Source organism: Pocillopora verrucosa, chromosome 1, assembly GCF_036669915.1.
Source record: "Pocillopora verrucosa isolate sample1 chromosome 1, ASM3666991v2, whole genome shotgun sequence".
In the NCBI taxonomy this organism is placed as follows: domain Eukaryota; kingdom Metazoa; phylum Cnidaria; class Anthozoa; order Scleractinia; family Pocilloporidae; genus Pocillopora; species Pocillopora verrucosa.
In genome coordinates, this window is record NC_089312.1 from 10,846,193 (window position 1) to 10,867,835 (window position 21,643).

The following is a 21,643-nucleotide window of genomic DNA, read 5'->3' on the forward strand; positions in this document are numbered from 1 at the left end:
TGAACTGAGTGCTACAACTGCTCGTGAGATTTTCGAAAGTGACACGGGTTCCATTCATTTCTAACCTGTGCTAATTATCAGTCTAACTTCCGCACCAAAGTGCAAATAATACAACTCAACTTTTCGTCTCTGAAGTGTTGCTTAACATTTCTAGGGAAAATATCAGTTACAAGATTCACTGAAACACTATTTCTTTATTTTGAATTTAGGCCGATGTTAAAATCAATGCAGCTTCACGGATGATCCGTTTTGTGTTACCTAGACATGAAATCATGAAATTAATTAGATTAAGCATCAATTTAAAAGTTCTCATCGAATTTCCCTTTATCGTTTATACTCATACCTCTCGAGCTCTTCTTGCTCTTTTCTTCGTTGCTGTTCCTGTGTAGTATTATATTAAAAGAGAAAAATAGACCAAAGACTTCTATTTTACATTTTTATGCTAAAATACACTTGAAAGTAAGAAGTTGCCCGGATTTTCCTTTTGACCTTCCCTGCTAACACTCACGGTATTCCATTCACGTCCTTAAAGTTTAACCTATCAGCCAATACTTAATTTTGATAAAATTATCGCCAAATATTAGATCTAGGTTGACATTATTCAAACCAATGTTCTTCGTTGCTTACGAGGTGGTAGAATAATAAACAAAGAAGAGTAGCCTCTTCTGTCATGACAAATTTGATTCCTGCACTTTTAATCCATACCCAGAGGATCAAAAGATGCGTGACTATCCATAATCACTGCAGAAAAAGAATATTCCACGTTCTAATATATCAAATGTAATGTGTCACCCGACCGAAAACTGGGGGATATATGGTGTTATCAAATTTTCAACTAAAAATTTGAAAATCAAAAGCAATAAAGGGTCAGAAAGCTGTCCGAAAAAATTTGTACTGCGCGTAGCCAAAATATCCTATGGATTGTGAATACACAATAATCTATATTTGGCGCGAAAGTGTTCTTGATTATTTCACCTTGAACATTTTCTGTTTATCGGAGCTATTGGTATTCCTTGAGCTTCGCTCTCGGAAAACCACCCACGTTAAAAAGCTTCTCCTTTATAATTTTCTTCGCTTTTACTTTAGTAAAGTAACAACTTTTGCCCATAAATATACTAAGATACTCACAATGATTCGGGTCTGTACCCTCGTGTTTCGATCTGTGACAGAGATATAAATGTTCAAATTCTAAACTGCATTTATGAGCAATGATAATGACGATAGTAACAGCATTTAGAATGATATTTATCATATCTAATTATCTACTAATGTGTTTTTGGTGTAAATTCTACCTTTATCAGTTTTCTTACAGTTCACCAAGTTTTAGTCATAACACTGCAGTTGAAAAACAAATCTTTAGCCTTAAAAATTAAAAAATTAAAAATTAAAAAACCCATTAAAAACAAAAGAAGTAATGTAGGTAACACATATTCATAAATAACGTTCAATGGATTTACCTCCAGTTCTCCTTACTCCAATTCCGCTTGACTCAAGAGCCCGTAGGCAAAATCTCGCTCCTCCTGTTAATCAAAAGAGAGGTTTCTTGGTTGTCGGCAATAAATAATAAAAATTGAGATGCACCAAATAATAAAAACTGAGATGCGCTACAATATTAACAATAAAAACTGAGATGCACTAAATAATAAAAACTGAGATTTGAATTTAAAATCAAACATTCAATGTTTTCCTAGAAGATAGAGACAAATTTTTTTCTTACTCTTTTCACCTCATAGGATTTCTCAGACTAATGATCAATTTGACCAGCTTAAACTGGAAAAGAAACACAAGAAGGCAGTAGCCAGGGAAGTCGATTATGCTAAGGTAAATGTTGAAAGGACTACTCTTGGCGTCGTGTCCATGCTCTCTTATCCGCACCATGCGAGGCCAGTCCTCCCGAGGAGATCCTCAGAGCTCCAAACAGAATTTGATCCATGTTTTATAATGCGATTATCGTACTCGTGAGTCAGAAGACTTAGCAAAAAACGGTTCCGAGATCTTCTGCTTTAGACCCTGATGACGAATTTAGCCTTAGAGACCAAGCCTACTATAATCTTGAAAGACAAAATCGTGCGATGGAGGAATTCGTAAATCAGCAGCAGAAAAACTCGTAATCGAGAAAAAAAGCCCCCGTTTAATATTTTTTCGCGCATGTCTTCGAGACTGTTATCGAAGGAAATAAACATGAAAGTGCAGGCAGATTGTATTTGTTGGAGCAACACATAAAGAAGAGCTCAACAGATTGTGCGTAGCTGTTTGTACCTAAACCCAGGAAGAAGCTGAATCTGTAGGTGTTTCAATTCTCTTGTTCGATTGCACCAACATCCTCAAAACTACCGGGTATCTCAACATGGTTTAAATCCCCGACAACATAAGAAATGTTTTTGAGAGACTGCCTCCTAAGATGCAGAGCATGTGGTGAGACATCAACAATCGTATTCTTGATAAAGTAGGAAGAGTGCGTCGTGTAGGTTTTTTAATTAGTTCCGTCTGCAAACGTTTTGATTTCGTTTAAAAGAAAAGCCTGTGTTTCTCGTGTTTCAAAAAAAGACACCAATCGATATGATGCCGCAAGAAGAAGCCCTGCGCGCACTGCAATCTGTGGTGGGAGACATGCAACTGTGATGCACTTGGTTGTATCTTGGTTCGTCTCGACTGGCACGTTTGATTTCAAAGTGCTCATTAAAGATCGACTTTGTACTAGGCGTGGTATACTTTCGATGGTCAATTCCGTTCATGACTTGCTGGAATGGCAGCTCTGGCAGCTTCTTCCAGGGATGCTTTTTCATCAGGACTTGGAACCAAAGGGCTTAGAATGGGGCGAAAAAATTTTAGAGAATCGCTTGATCCCCTAACGAACATGGCTTGAGGTTGGAGATCTTTTCGCTCTCGGATCTTCCATAGAACACCCGTACTGTCGGAAAAGAGGCTCGCGCTCTGCATTGAAGTATTAAAACAAATGTCATTCCAGTGTAAGACAACCGGCTAACTTGAAGATTGTACCCGCTGGCTCCGGTAATTAAAGAGTTAAAGAAAGCTGTTAGACCGACAATTACTCCAGAGCAAGACATTCGAACTTTGACTAACATATGGAGATTCAATCCATCAGCTGCCCACATTTTTGAGGAGCCCACAAATTTAAAGACTGAAAACTGCAAGGAAAGTCATTTATGCCGTAGGGATATAATAATATAATAGGGGTCCAAGTGGTTACCGGTGAGGAGCTGATCACAGTGTTCGTAAAGTCCCCGCTGTTATTCCCCGTCCGTTAACCTGGCGGAGTTCAGATCACCAAACGAGGTTGTGCTAACCCCAAACCATCATTTCGCTCGGGCCAAACGGGAGGACACTTGGCCACTGAATCTGTCAGAAGCACTTCTGTTTCTTAGATGTCAAAGATGGCGATTGGAGGAAATGGCGCAAATAATGTGTTCCTGCTCTTAGGACATTAAGCCGCTAATACAAAGTGACATGCCAGATATCAACGATTTTATAAGCCAATCGCGGCGATTAGTGTTGAAAACCGTCATCGCTGCAGCGGGCGCGCCTGATGATTTTCGCCGATCAACGAATAAAATCGCTAAGTCTTTTCTGGCGTAAGAATTGGAGACGTAGACCTTGTGATTATGCTCGACACTCCAAAACAAAGTTGACCATGAGGACGAATTGTTGCAGTGTATCATGGCCACACCCATGATGGCCACACCCGTGTAGCTTTTAAAATTTGAGTATGTAGCCAAGATTGTCATTTGACCAATTAAAAAACTGAAACATCTCAACTGTAATTCAGAAACATGCTATGGGAAGGCAAAATGTTTTAAAATAAAAGCCAACTGATGTGACGCGTGACGCGTAACGCGTGCTCAGATATTTAAATTTTGGAAGCTCGCGCGAAATTACGCGTGGGACTATGGGTTATGTGAGTAGCCGTTTTTATTTGTTTTCTCTCTCCAAGCTGGAGTTGCACTTTTTAGCGACTTTGCGTGTGCAAGTTATTCCATGCATGGAGAATTCGCGGAGTTTTTATTTAAATTTAATATCGCTTACGAAAAATAAGATAGAATCGAAATAGACTACCAATTTTTTCTTAGAAGAGTAAAGTGAAATTCTCTTTTTCCTTTTGTTTTCTTTTCCTTTCCTGGCAATTCTTATGAAATTTAAACAGTGATGAATAATATGTTATGCTGTCAAATCACGATAGTTTGCTCAACCTTGTCGAATAACTGTCAAGAGGTCTCTTAAGCCGAAGAGATACTCGGTGAATTAATTCGCCGATGGCGACGAATTCGATTGCCAGCGAAAATGGCCGATATCTGACATGCCGCATACCGGTGACTTCATACGTCAATCGCAGCGACCAGAAAACTCGTGCCACTCTTTCTACTAATCAGGTACAAAAATTAAACCAATCACCACATGGTCTCTCACGTTTTCCCGCGCTTCAGGCAGTTTGATTGGTTTTACTTTGAGTTCTCATCTTCAAGGCATTTGCCGTCCATCTGATTTGCTGTTGTGATTACTTTGGTTTCGTTTTACGATATTTTGTTAAAAAGCGTTCTATATTGTAATTCATCGAGATCAGTAGATCTGCAACCTTCTTTGCGATATTTACCGATCATACTCCACTTATTGAGATAAAATGTATCAAAAAGTTCGTGCGGAAAGATTGTTGATATGTTGTTGCCACGGTTTTCAGTTTGCAAGACGCCCAATGTTAAGCGCTGAGGATATTTCCTGTCGTCGTTACCGTTGTTTATATTAAAAGATATATTATATTAAAGTTTTCAATTTCTTGTTTTTTAAGTTAGAGAATACATTGTCTTAGCTGTTATGTTTGTTTCATTGACTTTAACCTGAAAAAACATTCAGAATCTAATTCTAGAAAGCCATGTTGCCGACATTTTTACCAGATATCTAGAGGTTTGGTTTTTGCCTCAAAACCATCTTATTTCCTTTTCTCTCGAGGTCGCACAAATCAGCGCTTTGAAAGTGATCGGAACAAAATCTGCTCGTTAGACAAACCTTACAGTCTACCGAAATTCGAAACTCGTTTAGAGATTGAGCTAAGTGTTGAAAAGGTAGCGTAAATTAGCGTTCTCAAAAATGGCGTTTAAAACTGTCTGTTATAGAATTAAAGTGAATAACGATATAAACAATTACATTACAAAGCATGAACTAACCTCTCCCAGCTCTACCTGCCATTTTCAGATGAAATTTAGTTTTTTTTTTATCAAACGTAGTCAATAAACAATATCCTGACTCACTGCGATGTACTTCTGCGAAAACTTCCTTTATGACGTAAGGTAATATAAAATTTTGCGCGCGGCGGACATGGTGACGAGGTTCCACGCATGAGATGTCTTTGCATTGGTCTAGATACAGTCGCTTTCGTGTTCGCATTTTGAATTTTGCAATGCTTATGTCGGGCATATGAAGATATCAAATATTGTATGTGAACGTTCTGCAAATGTAATTAACCTGTAGCAATGGGTTCAGACCTTAAAGGCAAAACCAATAAAGCGAGTTTAGCTCTTAACAAGTGGGAATGACCTAAGAATTTAGAAAACGGAGAGGTGGATCAAATGAATGATTCTGATTTCGTTTCTTGGGTTTTTTTTTTCTTTACTTACCGAACCATCTTCTCTTTATTCACTTCTTAAAGCTCAGGAAGCCCAAGCTCCGTAAATATGCAAATACGGGAATAGACGGTAGCACTGCAGACGTAAGAAATCTAGACAAAGTTACCTCACTTAAGTAGCTGTTCCTTTACATCGTGTGAGTTTCTTGAGCTAATTTAGGGCCGTTTAGTTCGGTTTCAATTCAGCTGCCCTGTCCTCTATATGATCCATTCTCAAGGAAGGACACTGTATGACACCGAGACGACCTTTTCGCGGCAAAGTCCCCCATTTTGAAAATGAGACAAATTCCTATGTTACTGAAAGCAGGAATGGGGAATGGGAATGGGAAAACAAAATGGGTAATTAAAAACGAGAAATTATTTTTTTTTTTTTTTTGTTGTTGTTCTAGGCTCCCTGTAACTAACGAGGAACAGCTGTTTTTCATCGATATCCACGTTCTCTTTCAAACACGTTCAGGGGCGCGGCGAAATTCAAGGAACGAATGAACTGATGATAAGGAAAAATGTGTGCTTCAATGAACAGATCAAGTGATGGGCTCCTGACAGATCATGAATGTCCAAGGACAAATATAAGAGCAAATTTTCGCGCAAAATAGAGGCTATTGTGTTTCTTATCCTTATTTTGAAACTTGTGTCAAAAAATGTCTTCGAACAGCTTGCTGTTTCTTGCGTAGGATGTTTTCATTTGAGTGTCCTCTGGTACGACTTCATAAACAAGCAAATATTTTCTTTCTTCTGTAACAACAATAATGACAAAATAATACATTCCTTGGATTTCGGTTAAATATGATATTATTTTAAAACAATATTATATGACAAGACTTCGCAGTTTGTTTCAATATGCAAAGCCACGCTGGCATCGAGTCCCGAGTCGTGGCTGACCGACAAAAGCTAATGAATGTTTGTTTATTGAGCCGAGAAATACATTAAGAATAATCGGTCTCACCTTGGGAGAATTCCGTCAGAAAGGAGGTAAAAAGATTGACTAAACTATTGCACACTCGCAATATTCATTCTCCATTTAAATAGTCCAGATATTAACGCTAAAACATCATTGATCTTGTTGAGGAGAAACAGTAACACTTGTCAGGCTCTGAAAATGTTCACAGTAAATGATAAAGAAATTAAGTATCAAGGTGTTGGCACTTACAAACTTATCGTATACCATTTCAGGGTATTGATATCACTACAAAAGTACCACTACGCCACTACGTCGAAGGTCAAGAAAGGAGAAGTCAAATGATGCTCTATATTGGAATTTTAAGGCAGTCTGCTTTAACCAGGGAAATAGGAGAGACCCAAAAGAATACACGGAAAGATTCCATTTAAATAAGAAATGAATAATTGGACGGAACGTAGAGCAAGAGTTAAAAGACTGGTTCTTAAAATTAATTAAGTTACACAATAGAAACTCGCCCCCACAAGCTTCCTAACAAATAATGCTTTAAATATTTACATGACGTGAAAATCACTTTTCAAATGAAGATTTAGAAGCCACCCCCATTCCCAATAGAGGCAGAGCAGTTTTAATGAATGTGAAGGGACAAAACTAAATTCAAAGCACATCAAAACTAAATTCTACCTTTATCGATTTTCTTACGGTTCACCAGGTTTTAATCATAACACTGCAGTTGAAAAACAGATCTTCAGCCTTGTTCATCAAACCTTAAGCACACCCATTAAAACCAAAAGACGTAAAATAGGTAACACGTATTCATAAATAATGTTCAATGGATTTACCTCCAGTTCTCCTTACTCCAATTCCGCTTGACTCAAGAGCCCGTATGCAAAATCCTGCTCGTCCTGTTAACCAAAAGAGAGGTTTCTAGGTTGTCGGCACTAAATAATAAAAACATTTAATGCTCACTGAGATTTGAATTCAAATTCAATCATTCAATGTTTTCCTAGAAGGTACAGACAAATTTTTTTTCTTACTCTTTTCACCTCTCATGATTTCTCTAACTAATGATCAATTTGACCAGCTTAAACTGGAAAAGAAACACAAGAAGGCAGTAGCCAGGGAAGAGGAGTATGCTAAGTTAAATGTTGAAAGGACTACTCTTGGCGTCGTGTCCATGCTCTCTTATCCGCTCCGCGCGAGGCCAATCCTCCCGAGGAGATCTCCCAGAGCTCCCAACAGAATTTGATCTGCTCCAGTTTATTTTATTTTTCGCGCATAACTTCGAGACTGTTATCGAAGGAAATAAACATGAAAGTGCAGGCAGACTGTATTCGTTAAAGCAACACACAAGGGAAGAGCTTAACAGATTGTGCGTAGCTGTATGTACCTAAACCCAGAAGTATGCTGAATCTGTTGGTGTTTCAATTCTCTGATTTGATTGCACCAACATCCTCAAAACTACCGGGTATCTCAACAAGATTTAAAGCCCCGACGACATAAGAAATGTTATAGAAAGACTGTCTCCTAAGATGCAGAGCAGCTAGTGAGACAACAATAATCGTATTCTTGATAAAGTAGGAAGTGTGCGTCGTGTAGGTTTTTTAATCATTCCCGTCTGCAAACATTTTGATTTCCTTTAAAAGTCAAGCCCGTGTTTCTCGTGTTTCAAAAGGAGACACCAATCGATGGGATGCTGCAAAAAGAAGCCCTGTGCGCATTGCAATCTTTAATGGGAGACCTGCAACAGTGATGCACCTGGTTGTATCTTGGTTCGTCTCGACTGGCACGTTTGATTTCAAAGCGCTCATTAAAGATTATATTAGAAGTTTTCAATTTTCTTTAAGTTAAATAATACATCGTCTTAACTGTTATGTTTGTTTCATTAACTTAAACCTAAAAAAAAGTTATCCCGAATCTAATTGTAGTAGGCCATCTTGCCGACATTTTTACCAGATATCTAGAGGTTTGGTTTTTGTCTCAAAAACATCTTATTTTCTTTTCACTCGAGGTCGCACGAAACAGCACATTGCAAATAATGGGAACAAAAACTGCTCGTTAGACACAAATCTTACATTCTACTGAAACTCGAAATTCGAAACTCGTTTAGAGATTGAGCTAAGTGTTGAAAAGGTAGCGTAAATTAGCGTCCTCGAAAATGGCGTTTAAAACTGTCTGTTATAGAATTAAACTGAATAACGATATAAACAATTATATTATATTACATGAACTAACCTCTCCGTCTCTTCCTGCCATTTTCAGATGAAACTTAGTTTTGTTTTATCAAACCTTGTCAATAAACAATATCCTGCCTCACTGCGATCTACTTATGCAAAAACTTCCTATATGACGTAAGGTAATATAAAAAATTTGCGCGCGACAGACAAGGTGACGAGGTTCCACGCATGAGATGTCTTTGTATAGATATAGATACAGTCGCTTTTGTGTTTTCATTTTGAATTTTGCAATGCTTATGTCGGGCATATTAAGATATTAATTATTGTGCGTGAACATTCTTCAAATAAAATTAAAATTGTAGCAATAGGTTCAGACTTCAAAAGCAAAACCAATGAAGCCAATTTAGCTTTTGACAGACGGTAATGACCCAAGAATTAATAAAACGGAGAGGTAAATCAAATAAATGATTCTGATCTTGTTTCCATTTTCAACTTTGAGTTAATTCAGGAGATCCGATTTCGAACTGCCTTGGTGTCGAGTTACCCAAGGTAATTGGATTGTGGTAGTTCTTTTTTGTGGCAGTAGTTAATCATTTGCGAGATATATTTGCAGCTTTTTGTACAAGTTGGCATAATATTAGAGCGTCCTTCACCACCGATAACTGGAAACGTAGACGCTACCTTAGTCATTTTTTTACTGTTAAGCAACAGGTTGACCGAAAACGATAAAATGTTTTGAAATAAACTGAAATAAACATAATTCGTGATGGTCGATTGAATCATTGAAATAGTTGATTGAGCCATAAGTCTTAGTTGAGTCTTTTACCTTATCTATTATACCATGGCAAAGTTTGACTTTTTTCCGGATTTCTTACCTCAGGAAATCCGTACTTAAAAAATTACGTATTTTCCTACCTAGCTTGAGGTTTATTGTGAAAATGACACAGCGCTATGGTCTTAACATATCACAAAAATCCGCTTTGCTGGAGAAAAACTGGGTACTTTCCACCACACAAAAGTGCATCGTAATTCTCTGGAATTTAATTCCTCAGGGACTTCCGGTTGTTCACAGCACCTTCTGCTTTTCAGTCTTTCTTTGGGTAAGCACTCAGTTGTGTAATCCGTTATAGATTACTTTAGGTGATTGTACACATCAGTCAGGATCATTTTAGGTCATTCCTTGTTTTGGTAACTACGATTTTTAAAAAAAAGTGTGAATAGCCTGTTTTCCTACTTACAAGCCTTTTCTTTTGTTAGTATTGAAATCCCCCCTTTTTCCAAATTTCTTTTACTCTGCGTACAGTACTTTGGCGTTCGCAACTGTTCGCGCCAAATAAAATTTTTCCCCACGAATGCAAACCTGAGGGTCTTAATGGGGTTAAAAGCCGTAAAACAGCCGTAAATTTCAGCCGTTAGGCGTAAAAATTGAAAAATTTTAATCCTTAGTCTTGAGACCCTCAAACCGTGATTGTTTCATTAAAAAAACAGCTTCTCCAAAATTCTTCCACATCAATTGTAAAAGTAAACAGTAAAAATCCAATAATATTGATCGATCTTTCCTAAGGCTTTCATCCCGCTTCAACAGCATTTCAAAAAAGCCAACGAAGCGAGAGGCAAATCGGATCTGGTACATTCTGACGAATGATGCCAAGGCTGTAGTTGGAACTGAGGCACCTCACAAATATATATTGAGTGTTAGGTTTTGTTAAAGAGTTGGACTATGTACCTCTTTAATGGTTATTATCAACTAACGAAAAAGTTCTCTTAGAGAGCTCAAGTTGCGCTATTCAGAGATTCTTTCCTCGTTCAGGTTTTAATTATATTTTAGATTTCATATTAATTTAAGTTAATTAAGCAAAGTTGTGGGTTGGAATTTGATCAAACAGACAAAAAGCGTTTGCTTAGATATGCAATTCAAGTCAACACTGATAATGAAATCAGTTGCCTTCAAATTTTCAATCTTTGGACTTTGACAAAACCAGGCTTTACTTTAGGGCGAGGATAGGGAAGAAATGAAACGGACAAGTTAACACAGTTTAATTTTCCTGAAGTCTGATAGATATAGAATATAACCCAGTTGATTGAATTCACAGATGGCACTTATGTCTGTTACAGTAACTTGTCTTTCATTGTGCAAAAACTTCAGGAAATGGGTATTTTCCTAAGGGGAACCCATACCGATATAGATTTGAACATGATCAATCCATCCGATTCCACCTGGTTTTCTCGTGCACTTCAAGAAAGTTTTCATCATAAAGCCGGAAAAAGAGCAGTAAATTGAAAACAGTGTTACATTAAATTTATTTAAAAATAATAATTTAATTAAAATGGAAAATGATCTTAAAATTGTGACAATTACTTGCTGCGCAAATTCCTTCTTGAGAATACAAAGCTTTCAGATTTATAATAGGCAGAGTACTAGAATTGAAATATTATTTTGAGTGACGTGCTGCAATAATACAAAGTTTTTGGAATAAAAATGAAATGAGTAGCAGAGAATTGAGCATAAATTTGACAAAGAATTAAGAAAATCTTACATTTAAATTAAATAAGATGAAAAGAGTTACATTATGTGTTACTTTAGGAAAGAATATAGACGAAAATAATCCTAAAATGATAACCGTGGCGTACTGAAATAATTCAAGACAAATACAGTTTGAAAGCTTATTTTAAAAAGGTTGTCAGTATAAATCTGAGAAAAAGAAATTAAAATCAAACATTAAAAAAGAAACACTTGCAAAATAAATGAAATTCAGCACAGTTTAAGAAAATTTTGGATAAAAAGCAATATGACATTTGAATGAAACGAGAGTAGAGGCTGAAATGATAATAATAATTTAAACAAGAGAAAAAAACTATACATATGAAAAAAATACTAAATGATAACCATGACGTGCTGCAATAATTCAGAACAGATAAGTATGAAAACTTATTAAACGAAGGTTGTGAGTATAAATCCAAAAAAAAAATATTATAGACATTCAAATAAACACTTGCAAAATAAATGAAATTCAGTTCGGTTTCGTTTTCAGAAGATTCTAGGACCAGAGCCTATCAAATATGTGGCCAAATATTGACTTTCTCAGAGAAGAAGGACTTGATGCACAACATGGTGACCACATCCAACAGAATCAGCTGCATGTCAATGCACTGGGCGACAACCACAAATCAACCCAGCCAGACTGAAAAAAAAAAACACGATACATGATGGTACCTCTCAATCACATGCAAAGGGGTCACTGTTCCTACTTCACAATTCTAAAGGTGGCAGCAGTTAGCTCGACCACCACAACCATCGGCCTCAACCATTATTCTGCCTTTCCCGCCTAATTGGTCATTTGACCAGACTACCTCGACTAACACGACCGAATTGGCCGCCTCGGCCAACACAGTCAAGGAGAAGGCCAAGGTCAAGGAGACGGCCGCTTTAAAAGAGGATGGTGCAGTACAGAGAATAACCCTCTGCATGCCCATGAGAACCACAACGAGTCTCTTAAACTGTTCAGTGGGGAGGTTATAGCGATGGAGAGATAAGAAAAAGTTTTTCAAAGCCACTCAAATATCATCGTCTTATCCATTATTGATGAGTGAATACAGAGCCAAAACTGAGCTGTACAATGCTTTTATCAGCTTTTCCCTTTCAAAAAGCTCATGGTACTGACCGAAGAGTTCCTTTACCGACGCAGGAGGAAAGGAGTACTTGCAACGGGAAAAGCTAAAGCAGGAAGTAGAGTTTCAGAAAACAACGAATAACTCAGTTTACCTCCGCCGATTCTACCATTCAATTCCGTGTAGAGAATGCGTACGAACTCTTGAAGATCCTCCAGAAAATTGGTTCCCACTAGCTCATTCTCCCTCAGCTTCATCAGCTCCATTAAGTAACAGAATGAAGTTTTTACTCCGTATGACGGCAGCAATTTTGAGAGTCATAAAATCCGCAGAGAAAACAAACAGGGTGGTAAAATAACCCTCTTAGATTGTAATTGCACACCAGATTGGATTGAAGAATGGTAAATACCAAAAGACTGAAAGCCCAGCCTCGAATGTCCAGACGGCCACTGAGAAAGAGGAAAGTGCTCTACAGAGTGCAATCCTTTACATTCCATTCAGGACAATAAAGAACCTCTTAAATCGTCCAAGGGGGAAGTGAGCGGGATGGACATAAAGAAATAGGACTCTTAGAGTCCCTAACAAAATTACTGTCTTACTCATCATTAAAGAATTGAAAAGAGAACTCAGACTGTGCTGTACAAAGCTTTTGTCAGCTTCTCCCTTTGGAACATGAACGAATAGGTACTCTTACAAGATCAACAGCACAGTTAAAGTAATAAGCATTGGTTATAGTTGACAATTGCCTCTTTGGAAATGATACTGGAGTTATGGCGCACCAATGAGTAACCATTTCAGCGCCTGGTGAACGTTGGTTGAAAGGAGTTTGGCTGGACCACAACTTCAAGAGAGGGAAAATAGCTTTATCAAGGAAGCAATCATCACTATCGACCACAAGCACTCTATGAGGGCTCTTCCCACAGCATCAAGGAAAAAGTGGAACAAAGATCGTTTGACTCACTATTCATGTACGGGATAGAGGAAATCTCAGCATCTATTGGCATGCACCCACAATTAGCTCCATGACAGAAACAACAAATTAGAAACCGAAAGAGATCTGAAAACTCACACCTATCTGGCATTTCCTTTGGAGAAATACATTTACATTTATAGGCTGGCAGAAGCTGCACAACAAGAATTTCAATAAGCGTGACTTAGCTTAAAAAGACCACTGCAGAGATGTGACAGCATATTGGAGAAGACATGAGGTTTACACGCCAGCGGTTAAGACATACCATCTAGAATAATCCACAGGAGTACTTAAGTATACTGTCGGACCAACTGGCCGATGCGTACCTACCAACCTTTTCAGTGCTGATATGCCAAAGGCATTTGGTACAATGCAATGGATGATAAGCGGTCATTGTCGCAAACGAGATGAAATAACTCGAGTTTCGGTTCGGTTTGTTTCATTTATGACAAGGATGAAGCAAGTAATTCTATGAGGCTTTGATGCGAAGTAAACAAGCAAATGAACTCCGTGAAACAAGTCGTATACTCCACACTCTAAGCTGTGAATGAAGAAGGGAAGAGCCCAAGATAGAAATAATTTATAGAAGCAGCCACTTAAAACGTAGGATACAGTTGACAATAACTCGAACCTTTCGCGAAGAAAATTTAGTTCATGAACTCTTTTTTTTCCTTTTCCTTTCTTTCCAGTCACCTTATACATTTATCCTCAGTGGCTCGAACTGTTGACTAGAGAAACTTTCATTTTAGGTAGAAGTTAGGGAGAGTTATCAGTCGTAATTTGTTGATGAAAAGCAGTTGTAGGGAAGAAAGAGGTCGTCTGAAGCAGTATGTGATCACAGCTGTGATTCTGTAATGAAGTTGGTTGTGCTACCGGAAGTAGTGGAGATGCCCTCCATTTGGCTGCTTTGGTCGAGAAAGCACAGTTAGTTGTGCCGAAAGAGTGGCCCGGTTGAGTGCTCAGGATGAAGTGGTCTCGCTCTTTGTGCTGGCTGAGGCCGTCTTCAGTTGGCTGTATTGGTAGACGCAGCTAATCCGGCAGTGTTGGTGGAGGTGGTCTGGTTGCGACCTTGTGGTGAGGCAGGGTAATTGACCGAGGTCGTATCTTCCAGTGGTGGTGGAGCTTACTGTAAGTTGTTGATGATGAAGCACAGATGGTGTAATTCTACCTGAGTAAAACATTACTCAGGCAGTGAACAGTGAGTCTCCCTTGTGCATGGAAAGAGAAAATCCAACGATAGTGGTAACAAGTCGGTCAAGTTCGATTTGTGGAGGTCGACTGGTGCAAAGACTTTGCAACTGATAATTTTGGTTGAGGCCACTATGATGAGAATCGAATCTTTCTTACCTGAGATACCAATGATAGCCACACTTGTGAAGTTTCTGACGATGGAAAACTTCTAAAACCGAAACCGGACAAAAGAAAGGTACTGCTTAAGATGAAAAGATGGCAGGAAGAGCATTGAAAATGGCGAAATTAATTCAAAAACAAAGAGAATAAAAATTGCAGCACGTCATATAGATGTAATTGACATCAGTAATAAAAAAAAACTCCTAAAACTGAAACTGAACAAAAGAAAGGTTTTGCCTAAAATAAAAAGATGGTAGGAAGAGCACTAAAAATTGCGAAATGAATTCAAAAACAAAGAGTTTGAAAATTGTAGTACGTCTTATGAATATTATTGACATCAGCAATAAAAAACTTCTAAAACCGAAACCTAATAAAAGAAAAGTACTTTCTAAGATAAAAAGATCGTAGAACATTAAATTGCGAAAGGAATTAAAAACCAAGAGAGAGGAAAATTGCAGCACGTCGTATAAATATAACTGACATCAGTAATAAAAAAAACTTCTAAAACTGAGCCCAAAAAAATAAAGGTACTGTTTAAGATAAAAGATCGTAGGAAGAGCATTAATAAATGGCGAAAGAGAATGAAAAGCTGTAGCACGTCACATAAATATAATTGACACCAGTAATAATAAAAACTTCTAAACCGAAATCGAACAAAGGAAGGTATTGTCTAAGCTAAAAAGATCGTAGGAAAAGTATTAAAAAATTGGAAAAGAGGATGAAAAATTGCAGTACATCGTGAAAAAATAATTGACATTAATAATAAAAGAAAATAAGGAAGTAAATTAAAGACATTTAAATACGTCCAGCCTTTTTCTTTTTCCTTGATTTCTTTTACCCTAGCAAAAGAGAAATGCAGTGTTTGTCAGTGATAATGGTATAACATTTGGATTGCTTGCTGTTTTAAGTGTAACGGGATGTTGATATTGTTTCAGTAGTTCTTGTAAAGGCCGTCTAAAGAGTAATATTACTCCTATCACAATACCCATCCTTGGGAGTTTCAAGTACTTAAAGTTATGTGTAAAGATGATTTCAGAGGATTGTAGGCCGAGTTATCTCAGCAAGAGCTACCTACTTACGTTTTTAGGTTATAAATTAAGGGGATTTTCGTCAATTTCAAATCAATTTCCCAGATTGGTCCTAAGTCGTTTTCAAAATATAAAATGCCCGAGTTTTGCAGCAAATGACAATTTTTGCCTTTCTAGTAAACTTATTTCAGTTCAATTACACACTTGTCATAGTTTTACGACAAATGATTGACAAGGTTATAAAGGTTTGGTTTATCGGCGGTGCGTTTGAAGATATGTCTGATTTGGCCAAAATTTGTGAAGTTGCGACAAGCCATCCGCACTTGTAAAATGTTCGTGATGAAAGAAAATTTGTCTAAATAAACAACTCAGTCGCCAGTGCGGAAAGGTCCTAATTATAATTTTAAACTAAATTATATTGTTGTTTACAATCTTTAACAGCTCCTAGGATAGTAAGTTTGTCTTGACAATGTGATGGAAAAATCAAGACAGTAGTTTCTTTGACAAGTTCCCAAAAAAGGCAATCCATTCTAACTACTTAATAACCGAGAATGATGTCCTTGATATCTCAAACTGAAGCCGAGATTTGAGGTGTTTTTAAAAACAAGTGAACGGTCGAGGTTATCAAATTTATAGTTATATGGCTATTAAACGTTTCTGATGAAACAAAATGAATCAATTCAACCGGGAATCGACACTTTGCATGCGGTGATGAACGTTCACATGCATTTAACTACACTTTGCTTGTGCCATAATAAAGTCGTAGTATTCCAATTTCAACAGACGATCAGAGAGGGGGATCTTTTTTTCAGCTTTTTGAATAATTTGATCAGGACCCACATCCTAAGACATACTCAATCACGCTGACAAGTTCAGTTGGTTAGATAGTTTGCACTTCTTTACAAGTTACAAGAAAAGCTGAAATGAATAATTTCAGATTTCTAAGGCTGAAAACAAATTAAAGTGCTGCAAGTGAATGCTGACATTTCTTCAAGTATACTTACATCTGCTAGAGCTTTCTTCGCATCCTCCAATTTGCTGTAAAAAGTGAAATACAAAATGGAATTTTACTCTTCCAGTAAGGTTTATGAACTTAAATAATTTAATAAGTCGTGATCTACTAAATGGTTGAATTTACTTAAAAATTAAAAAAGCTTCACTAAGACTTTTTAGATGATCAACTCTTTGCTATTATGTCGACAAGTAATCAAATTATCTAGATGTTACGGAGCTATTGGAATTTTCTCTGAGAAAAATTTTTTTTTAGAAAGAAATTTTGGCAAAATTTTCACCTCGAAATTTTCCACTCACCTTAATTTGTAAATAAATTTGAACTGCATGGTTTACAAATTTACCAGATTAAAAAACTTGAGAAGTATTTCGACTGCTTATTATAGATTTTTCCTCTATTTTCTCCACTGATAACGGGCTATAGATCTTCATTTCCAAAAATTCAAGCGTTTCTGTGACCATGATTTCAACCCAGCCTCTCAGCAGGGCTACACTCTCAGAAAACTTCATCTTAGAAACAGTCTTCTAACCATTCCTGATAAGCGAATAATTATATTATTTTACTTACTTCTCCATGTCATTCAGAGCCATCTTCCCCTGAAAAACCAATTACAAGACTATGTTTACCGATATTGTTCGGTGGTACTTTGAAACACCTCAAGATTTCCCCGTCAACACTTCTCAGTTGCAGGTAGCGGGTGGTTTTTTATTGTTACTTTGGTGAAATTGAAAGACAGTAATCCGAGCCGTGAATAGAAGTTTACTGGTCGTTACGCTAAATTACCTGTAATGCAATATTTTTCTCTAAATTGCTCTGGACGCCTCTGCTCAAAGTAGATCTTTCACAGAGGTCTCGTCAAAATCAAAAAGAAGTCACAAGAATGCTTAAACAGTTTCTTGAACAAGAAGAAACCAGCTTTTGTGTCTTTTTTTTCGAGCAGTTTAAAGATATTTGGACAAGCGCTTTCACTTTTACGGCGCGACAAGATTCAAAATTTAATGGACAACTTTTAAGTGCAACGGCATGTTTCCAATCTCATCAATCGTTTCGGTAAGACAATAATCTTCAAATATTTCGCCCGTAAATACAAACATAAAAATATTTGTCACTTGATTCTGCTTAACGCATTAGCATGGAAATCAGATTCACCAACAAGATAAAGCGTTCTACGTACAAAGTGCTCAATTACAGATATTTTACCTCCAAGCGATAGATAGCGAAGTTTCTCTCTAATTTCTTCAATTCTCTGTAAAAAGAAGAAAAAAATTTACAACACTCTGTGATATCACTTCACGAAGACAAACAAAATGTCCTTTTGTGTCATTTTACTGGAGCTCCTTAACTCTTATAGCGTTAAGGAATAGTTTAAAATTGGGAAAATATGTGAACCAAATATTTTCAAGCAAATAGAAATGTTTATGGCTCTTACTAATTCTAGAAGAAGTGTTAATTTTTAACAAGGAATTAAGTATTACGAGAGAGGCAAAAGGGTGCTGCAGGGTCTAAAATAAGGGGAAAAAGGTTGTAACTTCCCAAATTGATTAATTGATAATCCGACAGCTTGCGATGCCAAAATTTGACTCTAAGACAGACTTAGCAGTTGTTTACTAATTTCAGTATTTTTCAGGTAAGCAAACATTAACCACAAGTTGACACAGGTATAACTTTCTAGCTTATACATTTGCAGCAAGATCGGGAGACATGAAAGCACTTAAAAAGCACGGTGCTAATGCAACGAATGAGACAACCTTTAGTACTTACATTTTTATTTTTTCTTTTGCTTCCATCTCCTCCTGTGTGTATTTAAGCACATAGACAAACTCAAATCCTCTCTCTTATTAATTATACTCAATAACATAGGATGAGAAAAATTGCGGTGCCTTAGGGTGCCTTAAGACTTCCTAAGGGTGGGGTGGGAGGAGAGGAACCTGTAGTGAACTAGCAGTCAGTCCAGGGGAGGGGTGGGAGGAGGGGAACCTGCAATGGACAAACATTCGATTCGATTCAAGTGCATTCATAACGCAGCAAACAGGATGAGGTCCTGGTCCTGTTTTTAGCCCACCTAAGGAGAATTATCTAAGCGATGATCTTTTTCATAAAAAGAACGATGTTTCATCCAAAATCCACGTTCCCTTTTAATCAAACATCAATGTTCCTGAGGTTATAACAGAATTTGGACACTTTTTAAAAGATTGATAAACTAAAATAAAAGCAAATACTAGATATAACATCCTCTTCTAAAAACCAAAACCCTAAAACACCAAGCTCAGATTAAGAGTAAAATTGACAAGGGTGAAGTACCTTGTTAAGGATGCCCCTTGCACAGACAAGATCATCGATGGCTTTTTTATCTGCTTCAGTCTGCTTCCTTCTTGATTCAAGTTCTGATTAAGATAAAGGCAGAGAAATTCTATAGATTGTAAAGGTTAAATCTCATTTGAGTAATCTTAATTTCTAAATATGTCAAACAATCTAATTATCATGATTTGTAATTACATCAACTTTTAACACGAACTAAAACATTTGATAGACGTTTTATTGTTTATCTCAAAATATAGAGTCAGGCTATCAATATGAATTGGTCGCCTGACTCTTTATCATAAGACAAACGATTAAACACCTATCAAGTTATTCACCACGATGAATAATAACATAATTTATCATATAAACTATGGTGTTATACTAGGATTTCCAGCCCTAAGAAAAGCCGTTACAACGCACTTGAAAATATACGATATTTTTTCGCGTGTGTTTGATATCACCAATCAGCTGCTAGCACGTCACTCGCCTTTCTCGCCACTCTGTTAGGTTGATGAATGAACAATAAAGCCTTGACCATTCTCAATCCAAGGTCTTTTTTTGCAATTTTCTCGGATTATGGCTGTTAAAAAACTGAAAAATCCGTATCGTTCACAGACACAGACGTTCAAACTTTTCTAGAATGGGAAGAAAACCAAAGTGCGAAAAGAAAAACCGAAAGTTACGTATTCAGTGGCTTTGGTAATGGCATTTCTCGCGGCTGAGAACAACAATCGACTGCTGGAGCCAAGCTGGTAGAGTTGCCACTGGCCGATTTTGGCACTGTACGTGAAATATTTCTTCTGTCGGTGAGGACAAAGTCAGTAACTAAGAATTTTTTTGAGTGAAAAGTATGTTTATTGTTTTTTTTTGTTATAATTCAACGCATTTTGTCATCATGAATTTGGATGTACGACCGCACGACGGTACGACCGTACAAGGTGCTACTTTTAACATGTGTTGTTAACTGTGCCGCGGGCACTCCAACGCCACGGCTCTGTCCAGTAGTCCAGTGGTCAGTGCACTGGGTTCCGAGTCGGACGACCCGAGTTCTAGTCCTGGCCGGCGCAAGGCGTTGAACCCTTGGGACGTACGGGAAAAAAAAAAGCGAGCTCCTCTTTTAGTCTTGGCTAAATCTATATATTACACAGTTAATTATAGATATGGAACACTCGAAGAGAAATTCCATATCAATGCACACCCATATATTACTCTCTATTTTCAACATTGCACTTAAAATTAATTATTATTAGAATCCTTTAAAATGTGCCCTGCTCCCAGCGTGTGGCTTCGTAGCTCAGTCGGTAGTTGCACACAACTAGTGTCTGGGAGACTGGAAAAGTTTCTTTCCTGCCGTTGCATAAATTGCAGCTCACCTTAGTACTAATCATACAACAAAGATAACTTACTTAACAGGATAACACTTGGAAAAAGCTGCAATTTGTAATTGACCTTGTCTATATTTGTAAGTCCCTTAAATCTACACGCAAAATCACGATTAAGGTGACTTTGCCTCGTTGGGCTACTCTAGAACTGAAGAAAAGGGAAAGCCAGATATGTCTGAGATCTGTCTAGTTTTTAAAAAAGACAAACGTTCCCTTTCCATACCATCATTCCACTTACCTTTTTTCAAGCAAGAAACTTGTCCTTTAAGAGTTTCTTCTCGTTGTTCAGCCTCAATCTTCTGATCCTCAATGGCTCTCAGCTTTTTCTGGATGGCTTCTCCTATTGCACTTTGGTGCAGTGTTTCCTGTCTCAGCCCGTTTATCTCGTCTTCCTTTGCCTTCAACTCCGCTGCTTTCTGTGTGTTTTCCGTGGCCAGCCGATCAATGCTGATAAGTTGCTGATCAAAATCTTGCTGGACTTTGTTTAGGCGAGCATTCAACACATCCGTATACTCCACAGCTTTTTCATTGATTATCTAAAAAATAAACCAAATATTATCATCGACACTTGAAAGCCATTCCTCTCTAATTAAAGAAGTATCCATAACCAGGGGAAGCCTAAAAGTTTTTTTTCTATCGCGCGAATATTGACATGATGTTTGAAGACATGAAAATTGAATAGAAACTCTTAACAAATTTACCCTCTGTTCCTTGAGTTGCTGGTCAAGTTTTGTGATGTCTTCCTGTGCACGTTGAAGATTTTCTGTTTTTGTCTTCAGCTCAGCAGTTCTATTTTCTAAATCGCTCTTTGCTTGACTCAACTCCTTTTTAAGTTCGTCTCCTTTTCTAGCTTCTCGCTGGGCTTCATCACTTTGGACTTGGATTTCTTCTTTAAACTGTCGGAACAAAAAAAATCCTACAAATTTAACCAAATTTTTAACCATGGAAAACTGTTTCTATTAATTTTAAAATGTGATGGACACCTTAGAAGATAATCTTACTTTCTAACCTTTTTACTGGAAGAAAAAAATCATATTCCTTGCTTCTTAATAACCATTTATAAAGATAGCAATATTAGGGAGTCGGAGAGGTTTGATGGACATCTGTGGCAAACATATCAAGATTTATATATGAGACCCTATATCTGCCAACTTCTACAAAGAAATGATAACAGGGTCAAGCACTTCCTTAGCATAGATTGGCAAGTTTAGAGTCATACGTTGTAATGAGTCAAAAACTGCATTTTCCCTAACTTTAAAAATGTACCTAAGAACACACGAT

At 37.3% G+C, this 21,643-nt stretch overlaps 1 protein-coding gene across 1 annotated transcript in view; it reads right to left on the bottom strand.

Annotated features, from left to right (window-relative positions):
- Positions 1–21,643, bottom strand: part of LOC131769216 (cilia- and flagella-associated protein 58-like) — a 49,583-nt gene that overhangs the window by 16,373 nt on the left and 11,567 nt on the right. The window contains exons 14-17 of the mRNA XM_066167850.1: positions 21,064–21,258; positions 20,601–20,898; positions 18,981–19,063; positions 344–381 (exon numbers count right to left, since the gene is read on the bottom strand). Of these exons, the coding sequence (XP_066023947.1) occupies positions 344–381; positions 18,981–19,063; positions 20,601–20,898; positions 21,064–21,258 (614 nt within the window). The remainder of the gene's footprint in view (positions 1–343; positions 382–18,980; positions 19,064–20,600; positions 20,899–21,063; positions 21,259–21,643) is intronic.